The sequence below is a fragment of the Trichomycterus rosablanca genome, chromosome 20 (genome assembly GCF_030014385.1).
Source record: "Trichomycterus rosablanca isolate fTriRos1 chromosome 20, fTriRos1.hap1, whole genome shotgun sequence".
In the NCBI taxonomy this organism is placed as follows: domain Eukaryota; kingdom Metazoa; phylum Chordata; class Actinopteri; order Siluriformes; family Trichomycteridae; genus Trichomycterus; species Trichomycterus rosablanca.
The window spans coordinates 23018521-23039502 of NC_086007.1; the positions used below are offsets into that span (position 1 = coordinate 23018521).

Here is a 20982-nt window from a genome sequence, read left to right on the forward strand (position 1 = left end):
ATCCAAGTACACAATGAGGCTGAAACGGACCTGTAAATCTGATTTGACGTGTTTATATGGATGTGTTTTATAAACTATATGGTTAAAAGTATGTGGACACCCTGATAATTATTGGGTTGATGTGTTACAGCCAGACCTGTTGTTTTAATGGGGATTCCTTTAATGCACCTGCAAGGTACAACAAAGCTGTGGCCACAACAAATGAATAATGTGGTCAAAATAATGGAAACAAAGTAAAAAACTTTCACAGCCCACAATGGAGAGAGTGGATAAAACAGGGATAGCGCAGAACTGAAAACTTGTTGTCACATTATAACAGGCAGTTCCGGCTGTCTGCAACAACTCAGTTCTCAGACAAAAAACAAAGATAGGGAAAACTCAGAACCAGCTAGAACTGGCAATTCTTGCATAACATGGATTTATGTGCTGGGTCCACTATGTGAAATGGACTTAATGTACCTGAGGAACTCCAGCGGCCTTCAAAGTGGCCTGATCTCAACCCCACTAAACATATTTGGGATGAATTTGGATGTCATTTTTGGGGCAAGCTTTTAGTCCGACATCACTGCTTGACCTCACAAATGATTTCTGACTTAAATGATGCACATTCCCAAAGACAAATTAATGCCCATGATTTTGGAATAGGATGTCCAACAAGAACATAAATAGATGTCCATATACTTTTGTCCATATGGTATATGTAGTGTTAAACCAACAATTATTTCATTACACATTATTTTTGTTCAGGCTCTTTGTGTGTTGTTGAACCATAATGTGTGTGTATGTGTGTGTGAGACTGAGCATTCAGAGCTGTACAGCAATGCGCAGCACTGAACTCTGCTCTATCAGAAGAGATTTATGGCTCTTCCACTTTGGCTGTTATTACGTGGATGAACTCTCTCCGTAGGCCCTCAGACATTATTAAAGTGCCAAAGGAAGAAATATTCATGTTGACTCTGATGAAGCAGTCCCACCGGCCATTTCCATGATGCCCTCCTGAAGATGGTCAATAACAGAGAGATTCGTCTAAATGCAATGAGAGGAATTACATCATTAAAGAAAATCAGCCTATCTGATTTATAGAATTAAGAAGTATCATAGGGACAAAGAAACACTGATGAGGCAGAAAAGAAGAGAATATATATAAATACACAGACCAGGCATAACATTATGAGCACTGACAGGTGAAGTGAATAACACTGATTATCTAGGCACCTGTTAGGCAGCAAGTGAACATTTTATCCTCAAAGTTGATGTTAGAAGCAGAAAAATGGGCAAGCGTAAGGATTTGACCGAGATTGACAAGGGCCAAATTGTTATGGCTAGACGACTTGTGGGGTGTTCCCGGTCTGCAGTGGTCAGTATCTATAAAAAGTGGTCTAAGGAAGAAACAGTGGTAAACCTATGACAGGGTCATGGCCTGCCAAGGCTCATTGATGCATGTGGGGAGCGAAGGCTGGCCCGTGTGGTCCGATCCAACAGACGAGCTATGCTGGTTCTGATAGAAAGGTGTCAGAATACACAGTGCATCTCAGTTTGTTGTGTATGGGGCTGCATAGCCGCAGACCAGTCAGGGTGCCCACGCTGACCCCTGTCCACCGCCGAAAGTGCCAACAATGGGCACGTGAGCATCGGAACTGGACCACGGAGCAATGAAAGAAGGTGGCCTGGTCTGATGAATCACGTTTTCTTTTACATCATGTAGATGGCCGGGTGTGTGTGCGTCGCTTACCTGGGGAACACATGGCACCAGGATGCGCTATGGGAGGAAGGAATACACCATTGACTGGTAGGCAATCAGAGAGATTGACACCCCTACATGTGGGGCAGATGTAGCCTAGCGGTTAAGGTACTGGACTAGTAATCAAATCAGGTTGCTGGTTCAAGCCCCACCATTGCCAGGTTGCTGCTGTTGGGCCCTAAAGCAAGACCCTTAACCCTCAAGTTCACAGACTGTATACTGTCACACTACTGTAAGTTAATTCAGGTCCCTGGGACCCGTGTTGTGAGGCACCTACCAGCTGCATCACCTTGCTGTCCATGACTGTGTTCAATTAGCTAAACTGGCTTACCAATTAAATTTGGTGAATTGTTTAATTAAGTAGCCAAGGAAACAACTACTGTTTATAAGGGTGATATGGGTGTTGGGTAACTTAGCTCCATAAATAAATAAAATTAAACAAAATGTGTCTGTTTTGTTTTGAAATCAGTCAGGGTCAAGAATACACAATACTGTGTTTCTGTAGAAATGAGGCGAGAGAGTCAAATCAGTGCATGATCTAAAACCAAGGCTTTATTCTTTTTTGCTATGGATTAAAAAAAGACTGTGAGGGAAAATACAATTATATGACTGGGGAGTTTAATTGGGGGGAGGGGGTAGAGGTGATGGGTGATGAAAAAAAGAGGGAGCGTATGAGAATTGCACTGTGCAATTCCCAGTAGTGGTGGGGGATGGGGGGCACATTACCCCTCCAAACATTACCAATCTTATTCTGGAACCACTGTGCCTCCTCAGTAGTTCAGACATCACAGATGTTAACACGTTTGTTAAATTACCCATTTTAATACTTCATTAAAAGTGCTGGAACATTTTTTTTCGCTTCGTAACATTTAGGTCTATGGATTTATTAATAAAATCAATTATTTTTACACAACAGAGATGTACCAAGATTAAATATTAATTTAAAATGGATCAAAATGGGATTTTAAGTAAAGCAACATCAACATACGTATATCCTGTTATTCAGACTTTATAGTTTTACGCACTAACAATGCTTTAGCCATCCTTGGCCAGAAGTCTAAAAGACACACACACCCTCAAAGGCTGTGTTTCAAATAGGCATTTCCTTACTAGAACGACACACTTTGGTAACGTTTGCTTAATGTTTGTCTTAAACAAAGGTGTAACACCATAGCACAGATCTAAAACATGCTTAGAAGTTTAAAGGAACCCAGAGCCCAATGGATCCAACTCTGTGAAAGACAGTGGTGGCGTTCCTGCCTTTCTTTCAATCAAGGTGACGCTAACCAGTTTAAGCCAGTAAATAAGTCTCTTAAACAAAGGACACCTAACCATAAGCTTCTTCGGAATTTGAATAAAGTTGGTTCCTCCTGTAACAGAATCAACGACTACTTGATAAAAGAGGTCCAAGGACAAAGGCCAGACAGTTTTGAGATGACAGGAAGGCTAAAATACCTCAAATAATTGAACCATGGAGAGCAAAAAAAAATCTGCACAATCTTAAGGCGCATAAGATACAAAACCAGAAGACCACATACAGCAGGGCTTTTCAAACCCTGGGGTCGTGAGCCAAAAAATGGGTCGCTGAGAATAATAATAATAATTAAATAAACGGATTTTAACAGGCACACAAACACAAAATGAACTTGTATACAAACATTCCCTTGTGGAGGCCTTACGTTACATCCTGTAAACCACAGTGGGACCAGATTGGCATCATTTTTATTAATTAAGAATATTTCGTTTTCGGCGCCCAGGTCGTGCAGCGAGATATTTTGTTAGCACACCAGCGCCGAGATTTCTCGAACTTCAGTTGGATGGGCGCCATCTAGCGGGCATAATTGACAGTGAATCAGTCACTGTGATCTTGTATTTCTTCCATTTTCGAATTATCGCACCAACAGTGGTCTCTTTCTCACCAAGCTTCTTGCTGATGGTCTTGTAGCCCATTCCAGCCTTGTGCAGGTCTACAATCTTGTCCCTGACGTCCTTTGATAGCTCTTTGGTCTTGCCCATGGTGATCGAGAGATTTGAACGGAAGAAACTGATTCTGTGACAGGAGTCATTTATACAGGGACAGGACTAATTTGTGTGCCTCATGGGCACATAACCGGTCTGTGGGGGTCAGAATTCTTGCTGGTTGGTAGGGGATCAAATACTTATTTCCCTTAATTAAATACAAATTAATTTATAACTTTTATTTAATGTTTTTTTTCCTGGATTTTTTGTTGATATTCTGTCTCTCTCTGTTAAAATAAACCTTCCATAAAAATTATAGACTGTTCAAGTGTTTGTAAGGGGGTAAACTTACAAAATCAGCCGGGGATCAAATACTTATTTCCCCCACTGTATATATATATATACTGTGCTTTGTAGTACTGTGACAGAAATTGACAGAAATAATAACATGAGTTGTTCATCCTGTATCTTTGTGGGTTTCCTATCACATCTTAAATCTTAAAAAATATGCAAAAGGTTAATTGGCTTTAAACCGCCCCTTGGTGTGAGTGAGAAAATCTATGAGTGTGCGCCCTGATTCTGCTCCCCTGATTGCTTGGCACCCTGTGCAGGATGTATTCCTGCTGTGAGCCCAGTGTTTTTAAGATAATGTGAGTACTAAAATAGGTTTTAAGTATTTGATTCATGATCATTATGTTTTATTGACAGTTTTCTTTTATAATGTGCAATGTGGTGCTTGTATTTAGGGGTTTATTAGAATTTTTGGTCCTTCATTACTGCAGTGTTTGATTAAAATGAGGTTGCATTTTCTTCTGATGATCATCCATCTCCTCTAGAGGGAGCCCTCTAATTCTGTTGAAAAGAAACGGTGTTAATTAAGACCTTTTGTAACTTTGGAGGTGAGACGCAGACAGTAAGTAAAAAAGCAGTGGCCTAAATTAGAAATGGAAAAAATAGTGTGGGCTTTTTCTCTCCTTCCCTCTGTGTGTGTGTGTGTGTGTGTGTGTGTGTGTGTGTGTGTGTGTGGGTGGGTGGGTGGGTGGGTGTATGTGTTTAGATGATCCTACCTTTCCCTGGCACTGGCAGCGTCAAGCTATTTATTCATGTTCCTTTGCTTTTGATTTGAACACCACTTGTGTCAGGACAAATACTGTTTTAAAAAATGACACTGCATACTACACTATTATACTGCTTACTATATACTACCACAGATTATGATGCATACTACCCAGTATATACATTATACCACCCCAGTATATACTGCACACTGCCCCATTATACTGCATTATATATACTGCCACATATTTTAATGCATACTACCTGGTATATACATTATACCACTTGAGTATATACTGCCACATTATAGTGCATACTATATACTACCACAGATTACAATGCATTCTACCCGGTATATACATTATACCTTCCCAGCATATACTGCCCCATTATACTGCATACTATATACTACCATAGATTATGATGCATACTACCCAGTATATACAGTGTATCACAAAAGTGAGTACACCCCTCACATTTCTGCAGATATTTAAGTATATCTTTTCATGGGACAACACTAACAAAATGACACTTTGACACAATGAAAAGTAGTCTGTGTTCAGCTTATATAACAGTGTAAATTTATTCTTCCCTCAAAATAACTCAATATACAGCCATTAATGTCTAAACCACCGGCAACAAAAGTGAGTACACCCCTAAGAGACTACACCCCTAAATGTCCAAATTGAGCACTGCTTGTCATTTTCCCTCCAAAATGTCATGTGATTTGTTAGTGTTACTAGGTCTCAGGTGTGCATAGGGAGCAGGTGTGTTCAATTTAGTAGTACAGCTCTCACACTCTCTCATACTGGTCACTGAAAGTTCCAACATGGCACCTCATGGCAAAGAACTCTCTGAGGATCTTAAAAGACGAATTGTTGCGCTACATGAAGATGGCCAAGGCTACAAGAAGATTGCCAACAACCTGAAACTAAGCTGCAGCACAGTGGCCAAGATCATCCAGCGTTTTAAAAGAGCAGGGTCCACTCAGAACAGACCTCGCGTTGGTCGTCCAAAGAAGCTGAGTGCACGTGCTCAGCGTCACATCCAACTGCTGTCTTTGAAAGATAGGCGCAGGAGTGCTGTCAGCATTGCTGCAGAGATTGAAAAGGTGGGGGGTCAGCCTGTCAGTGCTCAGACCATACGCCGCACACTACATCAAATTGGTCTGCATGGCTGTCACCCCAGAAGGAAGCCTCTTCTGAAGTCTCTACACAAGAAAGCCCGCAAACAGTTTGCTGAAGACATGTCAACAAAGGACATGGATTACTGGAACCATGTCCTATGGTCTGATGAGACCAAGATTAATTTGTTTGGTTCAGATGGTCTCAAGCATGTGTGGCGGCAATCAGGTGAGGAGTACAAAGATAAGTGTGTCATGCCTACAGTCAAGCATGGTGGTGGGAATGCCATGGTCTGGGGCTGCATGAGTGCAGCAGGTGTTGGGGAGTTACATTTCATTGAGGGACACATGAACTCCAATATGTACTGTGAAATACTGAAGCAGAGCATGATCCCCTCCCTCCGGAAACTGGGTCGCAGGGCAGTGTTCCAGCATGATAATGACCCCAAACACACCTCTAAGACGACCACTGCTTTATTGAAGAGGCTGAGGGTAAAGGTGATGGACTGGCCAAGCATGTCTCCAGACCTAAACCCAATAGAACATCTTTGGGGCATCCTCAAGCGGAAGGTGGAGGAGCGCAAAGTCTCGAATATCCGCCAGCTCCGTGATGTCGTCATGGAGGAGTGGAAAAGCATTCCAGTGGCAACCTGTGAAGCTCTGGTAAACTCCATGCCCAGGAGAGTTAAGGCAGTTCTGGGAAATAATGGTGGCCACACAAAATATTGACAATTCAGGAACTTTCACTAAGGGGTGTACTCACTTTTGTTGCCGGTGGTTTAGACATTAATGGCTGTATATTGAGTTATTTTGAGGGAAGAATAAATTTACACTGTTATATAAGCTGCACACAGACTACTTTTCATTGTGTCAAAGTGTCATTTTGTCAGTGTTGTCCCATGAAAAGATATACTTAAATATCTGCAGAAATGTGAGGGGTGTACTCACTTTTGTGATACACTGTATATAATACCACCGCAGTATATACTGCATACTGCTCCATTATACTGCATACTATACATTACCACAGATTATAATGCATACTACCTAGTATCATATATCCTGTATACTGTCCCAGTATATACTGCATACGTTTTAGTGTCATAGAATATAATGCATACTGCCCATTAGATACTTTTTACTGCCCCAGTATATACTGCAATCTGCCCCAGTATCTACTGCATACTGCCTCAGAATATACTTCATACTGACCCAGAATATACTTCATACTATTCTATCCTGGTTGAATTTGGGATCATTTTTAATTCTTAACGGTTGACCTTGCGCTTCAGTCCCACCCTGTTACATAATGGTACCTTCACAATGAAGCATATGCAGATCACAACAGATGCTGGCTTTTGCTGAAGGTCTGGATGACCCTTTTAGTCTTGGTCACGTCTTCACTGTCTTTTGGTCTATCTGAGAAAGGTGTAGGCACAGAAAACCCAGTGGCATTTCTACATAGAACTGATGTATAACTTTCTGTAAAGAAGTTTAGGTTGCATTTGTTGCTGCAGCGGGGGAATGTGTTAAGTGACAACAGTTTTACGAAGTACTCCCAAGCCCTGGCTTCTCATAAAGTGCTGTCTGAGGGCTTGAAGGCCACACAAATTTAACAGGGGTTTTCGGCCTTGCCCTACACAGAGTAAGACTTCCCAGGATTACCTGCATTTTTTTCTCAATATTATGTACGGCAGCTGGTGAAAGATCTTGCTTTAAGAATTTAAAGTTCAGTGATATATTTCAATATCTTCAATAATTTATACACCATTTATTCTTATTTTTCCACTGTAAAGTTTGGTTTACGTGCATCTTACATACTATATAATGCTTTTGGCTACTACTATATGCATAATATGACATGTTACAAAGAAGCTAACTTTCTTTTTAAAGATAGCAAGACAAACCACCACTGGCTTAATCCTCTCCTCTCCATTTTTCTTTCTTCTGCTTGTCAGGACATTTGGGACATGTTCGCAACTCATGTTCAAGAGCTGATGATCATGCTGTGGTTGCATCTTATGATATTTAATTGTGGCTTTGAGGAGTCGGACGGTCCCCTAAGGAAGCAGACACAAGCAAAAATACTTAAAGCCAGAATGTTAAAATGTATGACTGCCAATTGTATACTAGAGTAGGCTGACCATGTTCTAGAATTTCTGTCCCCCTGTGCACAAAGTAGGGTTCATAAAGACATGGTTTGATGAGTCAGAGTCAGAATTCTCAATAGAGAGAGTATTATTGGTCCTACTCTTTGAATGGCAGCAGTGGACAGGGTGTATTTTTAGCAATCAAACACCAAGGTGTTTACCTTGTATAGTAATCTACGCCTCATGTCAAATGGATGCCTTGTGGAGTTTCTATTTATAAATGCTATTTCTAAATGTTACTTTATTTGTCCCTATAAAACAGAATATTCCACCATTAGCCATAAGTATGTGGACACTGCTCCATAAGATATTCTTTGGAGAGCTATGGTGGAATTTCAATTAGCCTGCATGTTGATCTCAACTGGCAGTTTGGTGGGTAGGCATGAGTATTTGTACACCTTTTTGTAAGCTTGTTGGACATCCCATTCTAAAAACATGGGCATTAATTCGAAGTTGGTCCCCTTTTGGTGACCATAACAGCCTCCACTCCTTTGAGAAAGCTTTCAGTAAGGTTTTGATAATGCTGCTGATGTTGCAGTTAATTCCAAACCTTTTTAATAAGGTTGAGGTCAATGTTTGTCTGTTTATTAGGATATTAACGTCACGTTTTACAATTTTGGTTCCAGTCATGACTGGGCAGGTCACAGGCAATTTTGTATCTCCAGTTTTCCTAACATACATGTCTTTGGACTGTGGGAGGAAACCGGAGCTCCCGGAGGAAACCCACACAGACACTGGGAGAACATGTAGACTTTACACAGAAAGAACAGGACCGCTCCACCTGGTCACAGGCTGGACTAAATAATGAAGAACTCCAATGTTTACATTATTATTATTATTATTTTTGCTAGTTATAACTTTTAGTTCAATTTAATTGTATGTATGATTTGTGTAAATCCTATTTATTCAAATTATTCTCCAGGCCACCCAAGGAGGATGGGGGTCCCGGCTGAGTCTGGTTCCTCTCAAGATTTCTTCCTGTAATTTTAAGGAGTTTTTCCTTGCCACTGTCGCCCTCGGCTCACTCAACTGGGGTTTTTGGTCTGTTGGTCCTGGATTCTATGAAGTCGCTTTGAGATGATGTCCATTGTGAAAAGCACTATACAAATAAATTTGACTTGACTTGAATCAACCCAGGACCTTCCTACTGTGAAGCGACAGCACTACCCACCTTCACAGCTCTCCATAGAATGTCTTTATGGAGTGGTGTCCACATACTTTTGTCTATCTATTCTGGAATATTCTGTTTAATCTAGTACTATTTAGAAATAACAAAAAGAAACTCCACAAGGCGTCCACTTGACATGAGGTGTAGGTTGCTATAAAAGATAAACACCATTCGCTCTTTGATTAATTTTTAATAAAGTACCTGAAGCAGCAGTGGACGTTTGCACTGCCTGTTTATAAACATTTGACACACAAAGCATGAACTAGCCATTTTATGTATCTAGTGTGTGGAAAAAAACTGCAAGAAAACCTTAAGGCTCTATCTGAAGAAACCCCAACCCCCACCCTGTTTTCACCCTTTCAGTCTAAATCCAACCCCATTTTTTCTTCCATTCCAGCGGTCTACTCTGGTGCAATCTAAAAAAGTCAGCTCTTCAATAATACCCTGACAGCTGTAGAAAATGGCCGTTCTCAATTTGGTTGCATCTCCACACAGTGTCATTACATTATGTCATAACCGTGTGCCCTTGAAAGCTCAGTAAAGTGCTTTTTTTCTAGAGCAGACCGAGCAAATGATGGAATGAAAAAAGGCTGAGAAGCTGAGAAAATAGACCAGAGAGGTTAGAAAGCAGGAGTTACAGACTGGCTGATTTAATCACAGCGTCTAGAACAAAAGCTCAGCACGGAACATGAACGTATATGAGTGTGAATGGTTTTCTGGCGCAATATTTTCTGAAGATCACTAAGAGATCATTAGGAGTTCTTTAAAAGGATGCTTGGAAAGTGAGCCCAGGCTGATTCAGTGGGAAAAATCCAGACGAACATTTACGGCTTCAATTAGGGACAGCAGATATGTGCAGACGGAATCAGAGTATCATTATATGTCATTACAAGTGGAACTATGTAGCTTTAAAGCCAGTATCGGGATTTTCAGCCTGTTATGGTGCACTGTATGGCCAAAGGTACAACCATTAGGACCAGCTACCAAAAATGTGCATTACAATGCCTATTTCATAACAGTTGTGCACGGCTGATGATAGTTGCTTGATGCACATGTGATGAATGCAGTAGATGGATGTAGAGTGACTTTGATAAGTTGTTATGGCTAGACGACTGGGTCGAAGAATCTCCAAAACAGCAAGGGGTATTCACAGGCAGCTGTGGTCTTAGAATGGACAATCCACAAACCACAGACAGGTTGTTGGACAAGCCAAGACTCATCGATGATAGAGGATCTGGTATGGACCATCAGAAGGGCCTCTGTGTTTGAGGCTGCATAGTCACAGGCCAGTCAGAATGTCCATGCTAACTCCTGTCCACTGTCGGAAGCACCTACAGTTGCACACAAGCATCAGAACTGGACGTTAGACCAACAGAGAAAAATCAAAATCATGTTTTCTCCAAAATTATGTAGACTGTATGTGGACGATTCACCTTGTGAGGTACACAAGGACGTTAGCGAAGGACCTGCTGGTAATATTCTGGTATTAGAAACCACAGGACTCCTTCTGATGTCTCGTGGAGTCTGACTTATTAGGCAGTTGGTCCCAACATTTGGCTCATGTTTGTTGGACATCCCGTTCCAAAACCATGGGTTGCAACATGGAATTGCCCTGCTCTTCCAGCTGATGGCAGTGGCTTGAAGTAGATGTGATAAAAGCAGCAGATATGTGCAGAGCAAGACCTGAGTGACTTTGATAAGAGTCACATTGTTATAGCTAGACAACTGGGCTGAAGAATTGGCAAGCCAAGACTCATTGATGCTAGAGAACATGAGACCTATGGTATCTGGTATGGACCATCAGAAGGGCCACTGTACCGATGATAACGTCAATGTCTCACAGCACACTTCTATGTAAGAGGCTACGTAGTCATAGGCCAGTACCCATGTTGTTGGCTCCAATGTTTTGAATCTGTGTATTTGGACTAGGGATGCATCAATACCATTTTTTCCCAACCGAGTACAAGTACAAGTACATGTATTTTTGTACTTGCCGATACTGATACCGATACCAATACCTATTGGATCAGATATCTGACATGCTAGAAAACTCGATCCAGTCACCGAGCGCTCGGCGAGCCGGTCGGATCGAGTTGTTGGATAGTTCACACTTAGCGATCGAGAGCCGAGTTTTGATTGCTGAGCGAACGCCGAATTGCTCCCGAGCCGGCAAATCTAGTGCCGACCAGTCACCGAGCGAAAATCAGGGCAAAAATCGTGTAGTGTGAACTAGGCATAACGCAGCAACGTGCACTAGGCACCCGGTATCGGATGTTTAGTATCGGAGCCTCGTTTGCGAGTACGAGTACAAGTTAGTGAGCGCGGTATCGGGCAAATACCCGATACCAGTATCGGTACTCATGCATCTCTAATTTGGACACTATGGGTGTGTTTGAAAACCTAGGGAGCTGCCTTGCTGTCTTACTGTCTACATAGGCAGCTGCCTTAGTAGAGAGGATTCTAATAAGTCAGTGACTTATAAGGCAGGTTATTCGAACGCACTACTTAGACAGCGATTCCATCGGGTTTCGCATTTCGCGTTTAGCATTTTGCCATTAAAACCAATAAACTGAGGTAGCACAGCACGCTAACGTCAATATAACATCTTCCTTCATGTACCGATAACGGTTAAATTTCCTGACAAGCCCGAACTTGCAAATAAAAACACTCGGTACAAGTTTATACAAGTTAAAAATCAGTAATATTTTATTTACGTTTGAAAATAACTCCATTCGTTTCTCCGCCCCGTCAGCCATGTTTATTTTTCTGTGAGAGAAGAATTCTGGGATTGCCTTGATCACTAAGGCAGCGTCAGATGCTCACTCGTTCTTGAGCCAAAATAACATTGAAATAATAAGATGCCTCAGAAGTGAGGATTTTAAGGCATCTAGGATTTCGAACAGCCTCCTTCTCGGGAGCGCGCACAGGATGACGTAAAATGCTGCCTATGTAGACAGCTCCCTAGCTTTTCGAACACACCCTATGTTTGTTTGTCATCCCATTCCAAAACCATGGGCAGCAACATGGGGTTGCCTTGCTCTTGCAGCTACAACAGCCTCCGCTTTTCTGGGAAGACTCTTTACTATATTCTGAGTGTGTCTGTTGATGTCTTCTAGAGTCTATGTTTCGGCAGGGTACAGCTGTTTTGACAGCATATTAGGCGGTTGGTCCCAATGTTTTGGGTCATCTGTGTGTCTGGACATCATGTTTTTTGGTCATCCTGTTCCGAAACCATGGGTGGCAACATGGGAATGCCTTGCCCTAGCTACAACAGCCTCAACAGCCTCCGCTCTTCTGGGAAAGGCTCTTTATTATATCTTGGAGTGTGTCTGTTGATGTCTTCTAGAGTCTATGCTTCGGCAGGGTAGAGCTGTTTTGACAGCATATTAGCAGTTGGTCCCAAGGTTGCCAACTCATTTTCTTTATAGAAATAAAGCAAGTTATAAAACACTTAAGGTGGTCCTCAGAATTTAGCTGGTTTTCTTGGTAATCTACTAAAATGTGTCCCAATAATTTCTAAATGAATTAACGTAACAACTATAATCAAATTAAATTAGAACACGGCCCCAGCATGCCTCATTCACTCTGTTTATTAACATATACAGTAACTAAACGAACACACAGCAAAAACACAGTCGAAGCGTTACTGGAAATGCCTCCTCCAGCCGTTAAGAGGAACTTAACACTATATCGCTTTTAGCAAACTGGGCCCAAGACGGCAGTTGAAGGTGATTATGGGTTTTCTTTCTGTTTTCCTAGAGCAGTAAAACAGAAGCTAAATCGCAAGGTTTAGTACCGCTGGTCAACTGTTAAAAACCGCCACGAACGCGTCTACGCACTTTGAGCGCTTGTTTCGGTCTGTTTTCTCTGAGCACGCTCATAAATAAAGAGTGAAAAGCACTTCCACATGCTAATCACACCAGCGTGCATGAGGCTCCCAGTGGGCGCCGCTTATCCACTCCTAAACCTGGAGAAAAGTTAGTCTGGATGATTCGCTCCGGGCTTTCGCTTTCCTTTATTGATTTTTACACTATTGCCAGCAATCCTGCTATTTTCAACCGCCACGACCTTCTGTGAAATACGAAATACAGCCAGCTTCAGAATTATTGGAACCTTTGCTAAATAAAGGCAATATATGTTATAATGTACAAATGTTTTTGTTCTTAATAAGCTTAATGTCCCACTTACAAAATACAAATTACAAACAAATTTATGGTATGTGAACACCCCCTAGTGAGGTGTACAAAATGTGCTCTATTAAAAAATGTTTATAAGTTTTATAAAATGTTTATAAGTTTGAATTGAAACATAGAATCTTATAAAAAAAAAACATGTCCAGTAGAGCGGAGGCTAATATGTCTTTATAAAGAGGGCCAACTTTATATAAACGCCTAATGGAATGGGATGTCCAACAAGCCCATGGCCTGGTGTCCACACACTTATGCCCATATTGTAGATATGTAGATAACCACTGATTATAGAACGTAGTATAAAATGTGGTATATTTGTGGTTGAATTTAACAAAAAGCTTTTGAAATTTCTGCCTCTCTAACCACTGACTTTTCCTATGGGATTAATAAATTGATCTGTCTGTCTGTCTGTCTGTCCGTCCGTCTGTTCGTTCATTCATCCATCCATTCAACCTTCTAACCCTACACTCTGACCAGCAGCGATTTTGTCACCCGAATAGCTCATCGCCCTGTGTTCACACCAGAAGCGTCATCATTGGCTGTAAGCGTTTGGTTGCAAATAAAAAATCCTGGAGGGAAATCGCTCGTCCATAAAATTCATCCCTGCATACTCCATCACTGTCTGTGCAGTAAACATGTGTTTCTCTTCCATCTTTAGTAGGAACCAAAATCGAGAGTATTGTTTCACGTTGGCGTTCAGATAATGCACATAGCATTTTGCTCAGTGCTTAGTTTTTATTGGTATTCGCTACTGGGCTTTGCTCCAAATTTGCATAAAGTTAATTTTTGCTAAATTTTTTTTACTTTGCGTCGCTAGGGAATTACCAGCTCAAATTTAAAATAATAAATTGCTTATTTTTATTGGTAATTGCCATGTGGCTTTGCTCCTAATTTGCATAAAGTTGAACTTTGCTCAATGGTTTTACGTGGCGACTCCGACCACGTTGCATAAAGTTAATTTTTGCTGAACTTTTTTACATTGCAACTCCAACCACTTTGCATTGCTAGGGAATCACCAGCTCAAATTGAAAATAAATTGCAGCCAGTCACTTTGTCGTGTCACTTTGCCGCCAGTCTGAACGTGTTATTAGTGTGAATGGGGTAAAAGTCAGTGGTACTTTTTGACAAGGCATATTTATATTTATTGGATCTTGTTTTAATTGTAAGCAACTTTGAGTTGGGGCACCTGCCAAATGCTTTAATGTAAATGTACTGCAGTAAAATGTTTGATTTTGTGACTCACAGCACAGATCCCTGAATCTTATTGTATTTTTTATTCTCTTTCAGGCAGTCGAGTGGAACTGTCATAAAGAACAGGTATGCTTATTACATTGCATACACAAACCTTTATTATTGCAGAAAATACTCACAAGGTTTTTGTGTCATGTTAGGCTTTATTTATCACTGCATCTATTCACCCTGGTGAAATCCAGGAGGTAAAAGTGGATGTTAAATTTTGCAACCTTGTAAGAGAACAAAAATCTTTATTAGCGTACAAATGTGCCTTTATTGTGTTACAGTACATTTACTCAGAATGAAATGGACTGCTTTGGGTGGTGAACACATCATTGTTGTTGTTTAATAAGCTGTGACTGCCACTTTATCCTATCTCTACCTTTAATTGGTTTTTTAAAACTGAATTGATGCTCAAGAAAGATGAACTGTGTGAATTAAATACCAAAATAAAGTGAGTTTCTTAATCAGACATAAAGGCTAGGGTGCAGAATTTGTTTTATTATTTTATTTTTCTCCCAATTTTAGCAAAGCCAATTAGTCCTCCACTGCTAGGGACCTCGAACACATCCAAGGAGGGTATATTTGCCCCACACACGCTCCCTCAGACGTTTGCACAGTCCACCGACCCCCTATTTTTCGCCCATACTTCGGTGGAATCATGCATGAGGCCAGTCTCGCACATGGAGAGTCACACACTGATCTCCGTGTTCCTACACTTCTGTACAGGAGCCTTGGACTACAAACCAGGGTCTTAACACAGCCTCGAAAACCCCAACCTCTTTTTAATCCGGTCTTTTCCCACCTAGCAGATTAGTGGCCAATTTTGTCCGCTGCAGGCACTACCAATTGTGCCTGCTAGGGGGCACCCAGCCGACCGGCCCCCCTGCGCCACCTGGGCACCCTAGGGTTCAGAATTTTAATGTCTATATGACTAATAATTAGGGCTGTCAAACGATTAAAATTTTTAATCGCGATTAATCTCAGAATTTCATATAGTTAATCGCGATTAATCGTATTAAAAAAAATCTGTGTAAATGTTATAGAAAACAAGGATTTTTAAGTGAAATGTTACAATTAAAATGGTGAACACATTTTATGCTAAATGTACTGATGTTAAAAACTGCTGGGACAAGAGAAAACTGTAAGGGAGTTTATTCACTCACATATTAGGCAGTAAATGTCAGATTGTAGGTTAGAATTTCTCCATCAGCAAACACTGTAGATCAGCGGTGCTTTAGATGGGATAAGGCGTAGTTATTGTAACAGACTTTTCTGTGGTTGTATCGTGACGATGGTTTGATGGACGTTTCTACACGAAGTGAGTGTGTTTTGACCCTTTGGGGCTTCCATAGTTCATGAACTAACGTGCTTGACTCAGCTTTCCGGTATTCGGTACAGAAGAAGAAGTTAATTAAGTGTAATAAAGTGTTCTGCTCCCGACAACTTGTGAATATAGCGTGTATTTATTTCTTTATTAAGCAAGTACATCACTACGACGATCGGTTACATTATGTTAACAAACCGCAAATGAAAAACGGTGGCAAGTCCGACATTAAAATTTTTGTTCTACCAGTCAAGTGTCAACATGAACTAGAATCTGCGTTAACGGCACTATTTTTTTAAATCGCGTTAAATTGAGGTCGCGTTAATGCGTTATTATCGCGTTAACTTCGACAGCCCTACTAATAATACATGCACGTATATTCAAGTCTCTATGGTGAAATCACTTCATTTTCATTAGTTGCTTTATCCTGGTCAGGTTCATGGCAGATTCAGTTTAAACTGGACAGGGCTTCGACCATCCCTCCCCTTGACACAGCCAATAATTTACATTTACGGCATTTAGCAGACACTTTTATCCAAAAACAGTATACAGTCTAAGCAATTAAGGGTCTTGCTCAAGGGCCCAACAGTGGCAACCTGGCAGTGGTGGGGTTTGAACCAGCAACCTTCTGCTTAGTAGTCCAGTACTTTAACTGCTAGGCTACTTTATGCATTTTCTCCCGACCTTAGCGTATCCAGTTCCCCAATTGCATTATGCTTCCTCTCTACTGATGTTGATCTCCACCCTGGTTGAGGAGAGCCGAGACTAACACACACACCCTTCGACACGTGTGCAGAATGTTGTTTATAGAACGATGAAATAGGACGTGATTAAACAAGGGCTCGTCCAGGATTTGAAAAAAGGGAGAATCATACCCCCAGACCCCCAACAAGCCAACCAATCATTGCTCTGTAGTCACCCGACCCCATCCGAGCATTAAAAAAATGATAGTTTTTTTGTTTCTTAAGATTTTAACGTCACATTTAAGCTTTTGGTTACATTCACGCCAGCACATGTAGTTACAGGTTACACATGATTCATCAGTTCAAGTTCAATATCTGACTGCATGTCTTTGGACTGTCGGAGGAAACCGGAGCACCCAGAGGAAACCCACACAGACACGGGGAGAACATGCAAACTTTACACAGACAGGACCCAGACCTCCCCACCTGGGAACTGAATCCAGGACCTTCTTGCGCCAAACATCAAGTCACAGTGCCACTAATACTTTTACATATATTTAGTAGGATCCGGTTCTATATATGTGTGTTAAGTGATCCAATCAACATCCTTAAATAATCCACACCACCGTATCTCTCCAGTCTGGGCGAGGAGTTTTATCGTGAGGCGATCGAGCATTGCCGGAGTTACAACGCCCGTCTGTGCGCCGAGCGTTCCATGCGGCTGCCCTTCCTGGACTCACAGACCGGAGTGGCACAGAGCAACTGCTATATATGGATGGGGAAGAACCACAGAGGTCCAGGTACTAACATGAAAGTGTGTGTGTGTGTGTCGAGATACACTGTATGACCCAAAATATGTGGACAACTCTCCTAATGCTTAAGAATCAACTACAGTATATAAAAGAAATGATATATAATATGCTTTCAACTTGGTGCAACAGTTTAAGGAAGGCCCTGTATGACTGTGACCCCTTGAACAAAGGTCCATAAAAGTGTGGTTTAATGAGCAGAAAACTGACACGAGCCAGGACTCGCTTAGCATTAGTGTCTGATGTTGCAAATCTGGGCACAAATTCTCACATGCACACTCCAACATCTAATTAAAAGCCTTCCCAGATGAGTGGAGGCTCTAATAAATGCTGCAAGTTATATATATACTCCCAGTTCACTGGGCAAAAGACAGCAAACACCCGGGACAGGGAAGCCAGCCCATCACAGGACACACAAATAACCTGACTGCATGTCTTTGGACTGTGGGAGGAAACCAGAGCACCCGGACGAAACCCACATGGACATAGGGAGAACGTGAAAACTCCAAACAGAAAGGACACAGACCTCTCCAGGACCTTCTTGTGCTAAACACTAAGCCACCGTGCCACCCATATTCACCATATTTTTTACATATATAGTGTGCTTTAAGGACACACTATATGTCCTTAAAGTAGCTTATATGACCTACTCTTCGATCCCAAAAAATGTCCTTAAAGCAAATAATTTCCTATACAGAAAATCTTGTAACACCCGTGGTTGTTTTTCTTTGCTCCAGGTGTAGCTCCGGGGCAGCTGTACACCTACCCGGCTCGCTGCTGGCGTAAAAAAAAACGATTAAATATCCTAGACGATCCACGCCTGGGACCCATCGAGTTCAAGATAGGTAAGAAATGGATACTAGGAGGCTATCTGCTATGCTAATCGGGTGAGAGGTGAGAGTGGTTTCAGCTGTGGCTTTGTGGGTGCATTGATTTTGTAAAATGGGTCTTTTTACAGAGGTTTTCATTTAACGGGTGGCGGCTGGGATGTAATAAATAGCCATTTCAGACCAATTACTCAAATCAGCTTGAAAAGCTGTGCACGTGTACTTCAGTTAATTGTGGGATTATTGATATTGCGGTGAGTACTTAGTAAGTGTGTGTGTGTGTGTGTGTGTGTTTAGACTATGAGGCTGCCCTGAAGAAGGAGGGTGGTGTTCCCGAGGGTCCGGTGCTAGAGTCTCTGCTCAGTGGAGAGACCCTAGATAAGAAGGTGGAGACTAAGGAAGAGGAGGCCATGAGCGAGTGTCAGGTGAGGACTCATGAGGGTGAGAACCCTCGTATGTTTGGTTACAGTACACAGAAAGTATTAATAAATGTCCAAGCAAGCTTGATGAAATGAGAGACGTCCATGATGTCGAGCGTATAGCATAGCCCTGAATTGACATGGATGTAGACATTCCGAATCTGACCAGACTGCATGCTGGATTGCGAATTGGAGTGTAACTGTACGTCCCTGTGAACCAGACTGAATGAGCTGTCATTACTTTCGCAAACTCTCCAGACGTGACATCTATCCTGGGGGTTGACAATTAGCCATTTTGCACTTCAATTAAGAGACGCTCTACAGACCTCAGGCTGATCTGGGAGAAGATCTGTAATCTCGTATTCTTGTGTTTCTATTTCAAAGAAGGCTTTCGTTTTCTCTCAGGAGCTCTTATCAACGTGTGGTCGCCATGCTCATGATTCAAACTATTTAACTTTATTTAACCCTCTAAAATCACAATTGTTGTATTGTGTCATATTGAGTAAACACGGGAGCTTACAGAGTACCCACCAATATTTATAAACAAATAATATATAGATCTTAAAATTAATCAGCAATGTTAAATGAATATCAATCCTGTGTTTACTTTCATGAACTTAGTTTGGAAAGACAGGTGATTCACATTACGTCTGTTTACCTTCGGTTAGCACCTGCTACACATCTAGATATCTGATCTCCTCACCTGTTTCAATACTTTCTATAACTTTTGCACATATGTTATTTATATTTAGTGTTATTTCAGTGTATTTTATAGCTTTCGTTGTTGTATGCAGTTTTAGCTGTTCAGTTGTTCAATTGTTTTTATTCACTTAGCAACGTTAGCCAGTCATGCTTGCAAGCACAAGCTGGCTACAGAAGAATAAAACATAAAAAAAGGCACAGTGAAGTTTATGAGGATGTTAATTTTAATAAAAATATGTGGTAAACTTTGCTAACTTTCATTTTGGCAACTCTTCAAAGCTTAGTGAATAAAAAGAGCCATGATTAAAGTTAATCTGTTAGCGCTGGTGCTACACTGAGTGTGCTGTTACTCTGAATAAAATGGAATAATCGAACAACTAAAACAGTTCATATAACAATGAACGCTATAAAATACACTGAAATAACACTAAATATAAATATTACTATGTCCAAAATTGAAAGAAACTACTGAAACAGATGTGTAGCAGGTACTTTGTATGTAGAGTACATTTTGCAGAAACGTTTCTAAATCTAGTTTGACGATTTACCTGGTGGGATCTGATCTCCTCACCTGTTTCAATACTTTCTATAACTTTTGCACATATGTTATTTATATTTAGTGTTATGTCAGGGTATTTTATAGCTTTCGTTGTTGTATGTAGTATTTTAGCTGTTCAGTTGTTCAGTTGTTCTTTTTATTTACTTAGCAACGTTAGCCAGTCATGCTTGCAAGCACAAGCTGGCTACAGAAGAATAAAACATAAAAAGGCACAGTGAAGTTTATGAGGATGTTAATTCTAATAAAAATAACTCTAAAGCTTTGTGGTAAACATTAGCGCTGGTGCTACACTGAATGGGCTGTTTCTCCTACAACTAAAACACTATAGAAAACAACGAACACTGTAAAATACACTGAATAATACTAAATATAAATATCACTATGTCCAAAATTGATAGAAACTACTGAAATTGGTGAAGAGTTCAGATGTGTAGCAGGTGCTAGCTGGAAGCAAACAGGCATACGTCATGCTACATTGCAGAAAAATTTCTCCAGGAAACCATCACTTTCCATAACCTTTACTGCTCACAAACAAAAGCATGAGAGACTCCCATGCTAAACAGCTAACACACATTGTTGCTGTAGTTCACTTTGTATCCAGTAATCTATTCTCTTCATTTTTATACACATTTACATTTGGCAGAAACGTTTCTAAATCTAGTTTGACGATTTGCCTGCCTGGATGTGTCTTTGCAGAAGCTACTGGTGGGAGATTTTCCGCATGAGCTGGATGTGGAAGAAATGGAGGAGGATGTGCCCAAGCGTAAGAACCGCACCAAAGGACGGGTATGTAACAACTGCCATTCCAACCCCCTCAATTAAAAATAAACTTAGCATTAGGCTTTTCCTCCAAAACAGGCTCAAAGACAAGATCCATTGAAATCTATGAGATAACTGCAAGGGGCTAGAATGTATAGTATAGGATGTATAGTAACGCTTCAGTGTCTTACCCACATGTATAAAAATATAAATAAACATTACACTCACTAGCATTGTGTAGTGTTAGAATCTATTAGTGTTTGCATTAGTTGTTGAT

General features: G+C 41.0%; 1 protein-coding gene and 1 long non-coding RNA gene across 4 annotated transcripts in view; one reads left to right on the forward strand and one right to left on the reverse strand.

Annotated features, from left to right (window-relative positions):
• dpf1 (double PHD fingers 1) overlaps window positions 1-20982 on the forward strand; it is a 50058-nt gene that overhangs the window by 9263 nt on the left and 19813 nt on the right. The window contains 5 exon segments of the mRNA XM_063016419.1: window positions 14675-14704; window positions 17270-17430; window positions 18177-18284; window positions 18564-18691; window positions 20643-20732. Coding sequence (XP_062872489.1) covers window positions 14675-14704; window positions 17270-17430; window positions 18177-18284; window positions 18564-18691; window positions 20643-20732 — 517 coding nt within the window.
• LOC134334199 (uncharacterized) overlaps window positions 7627-20982 on the reverse strand; it is a 49235-nt gene continuing 35879 nt past the window's right edge. For all 3 annotated transcript variants that reach the window (XR_010015468.1, XR_010015470.1, XR_010015467.1), the window contains one exon: window positions 7627-7939. This is a non-coding gene — a long non-coding RNA (uncharacterized LOC134334199). The remainder of the gene's footprint in view (window positions 7940-20982) is intronic.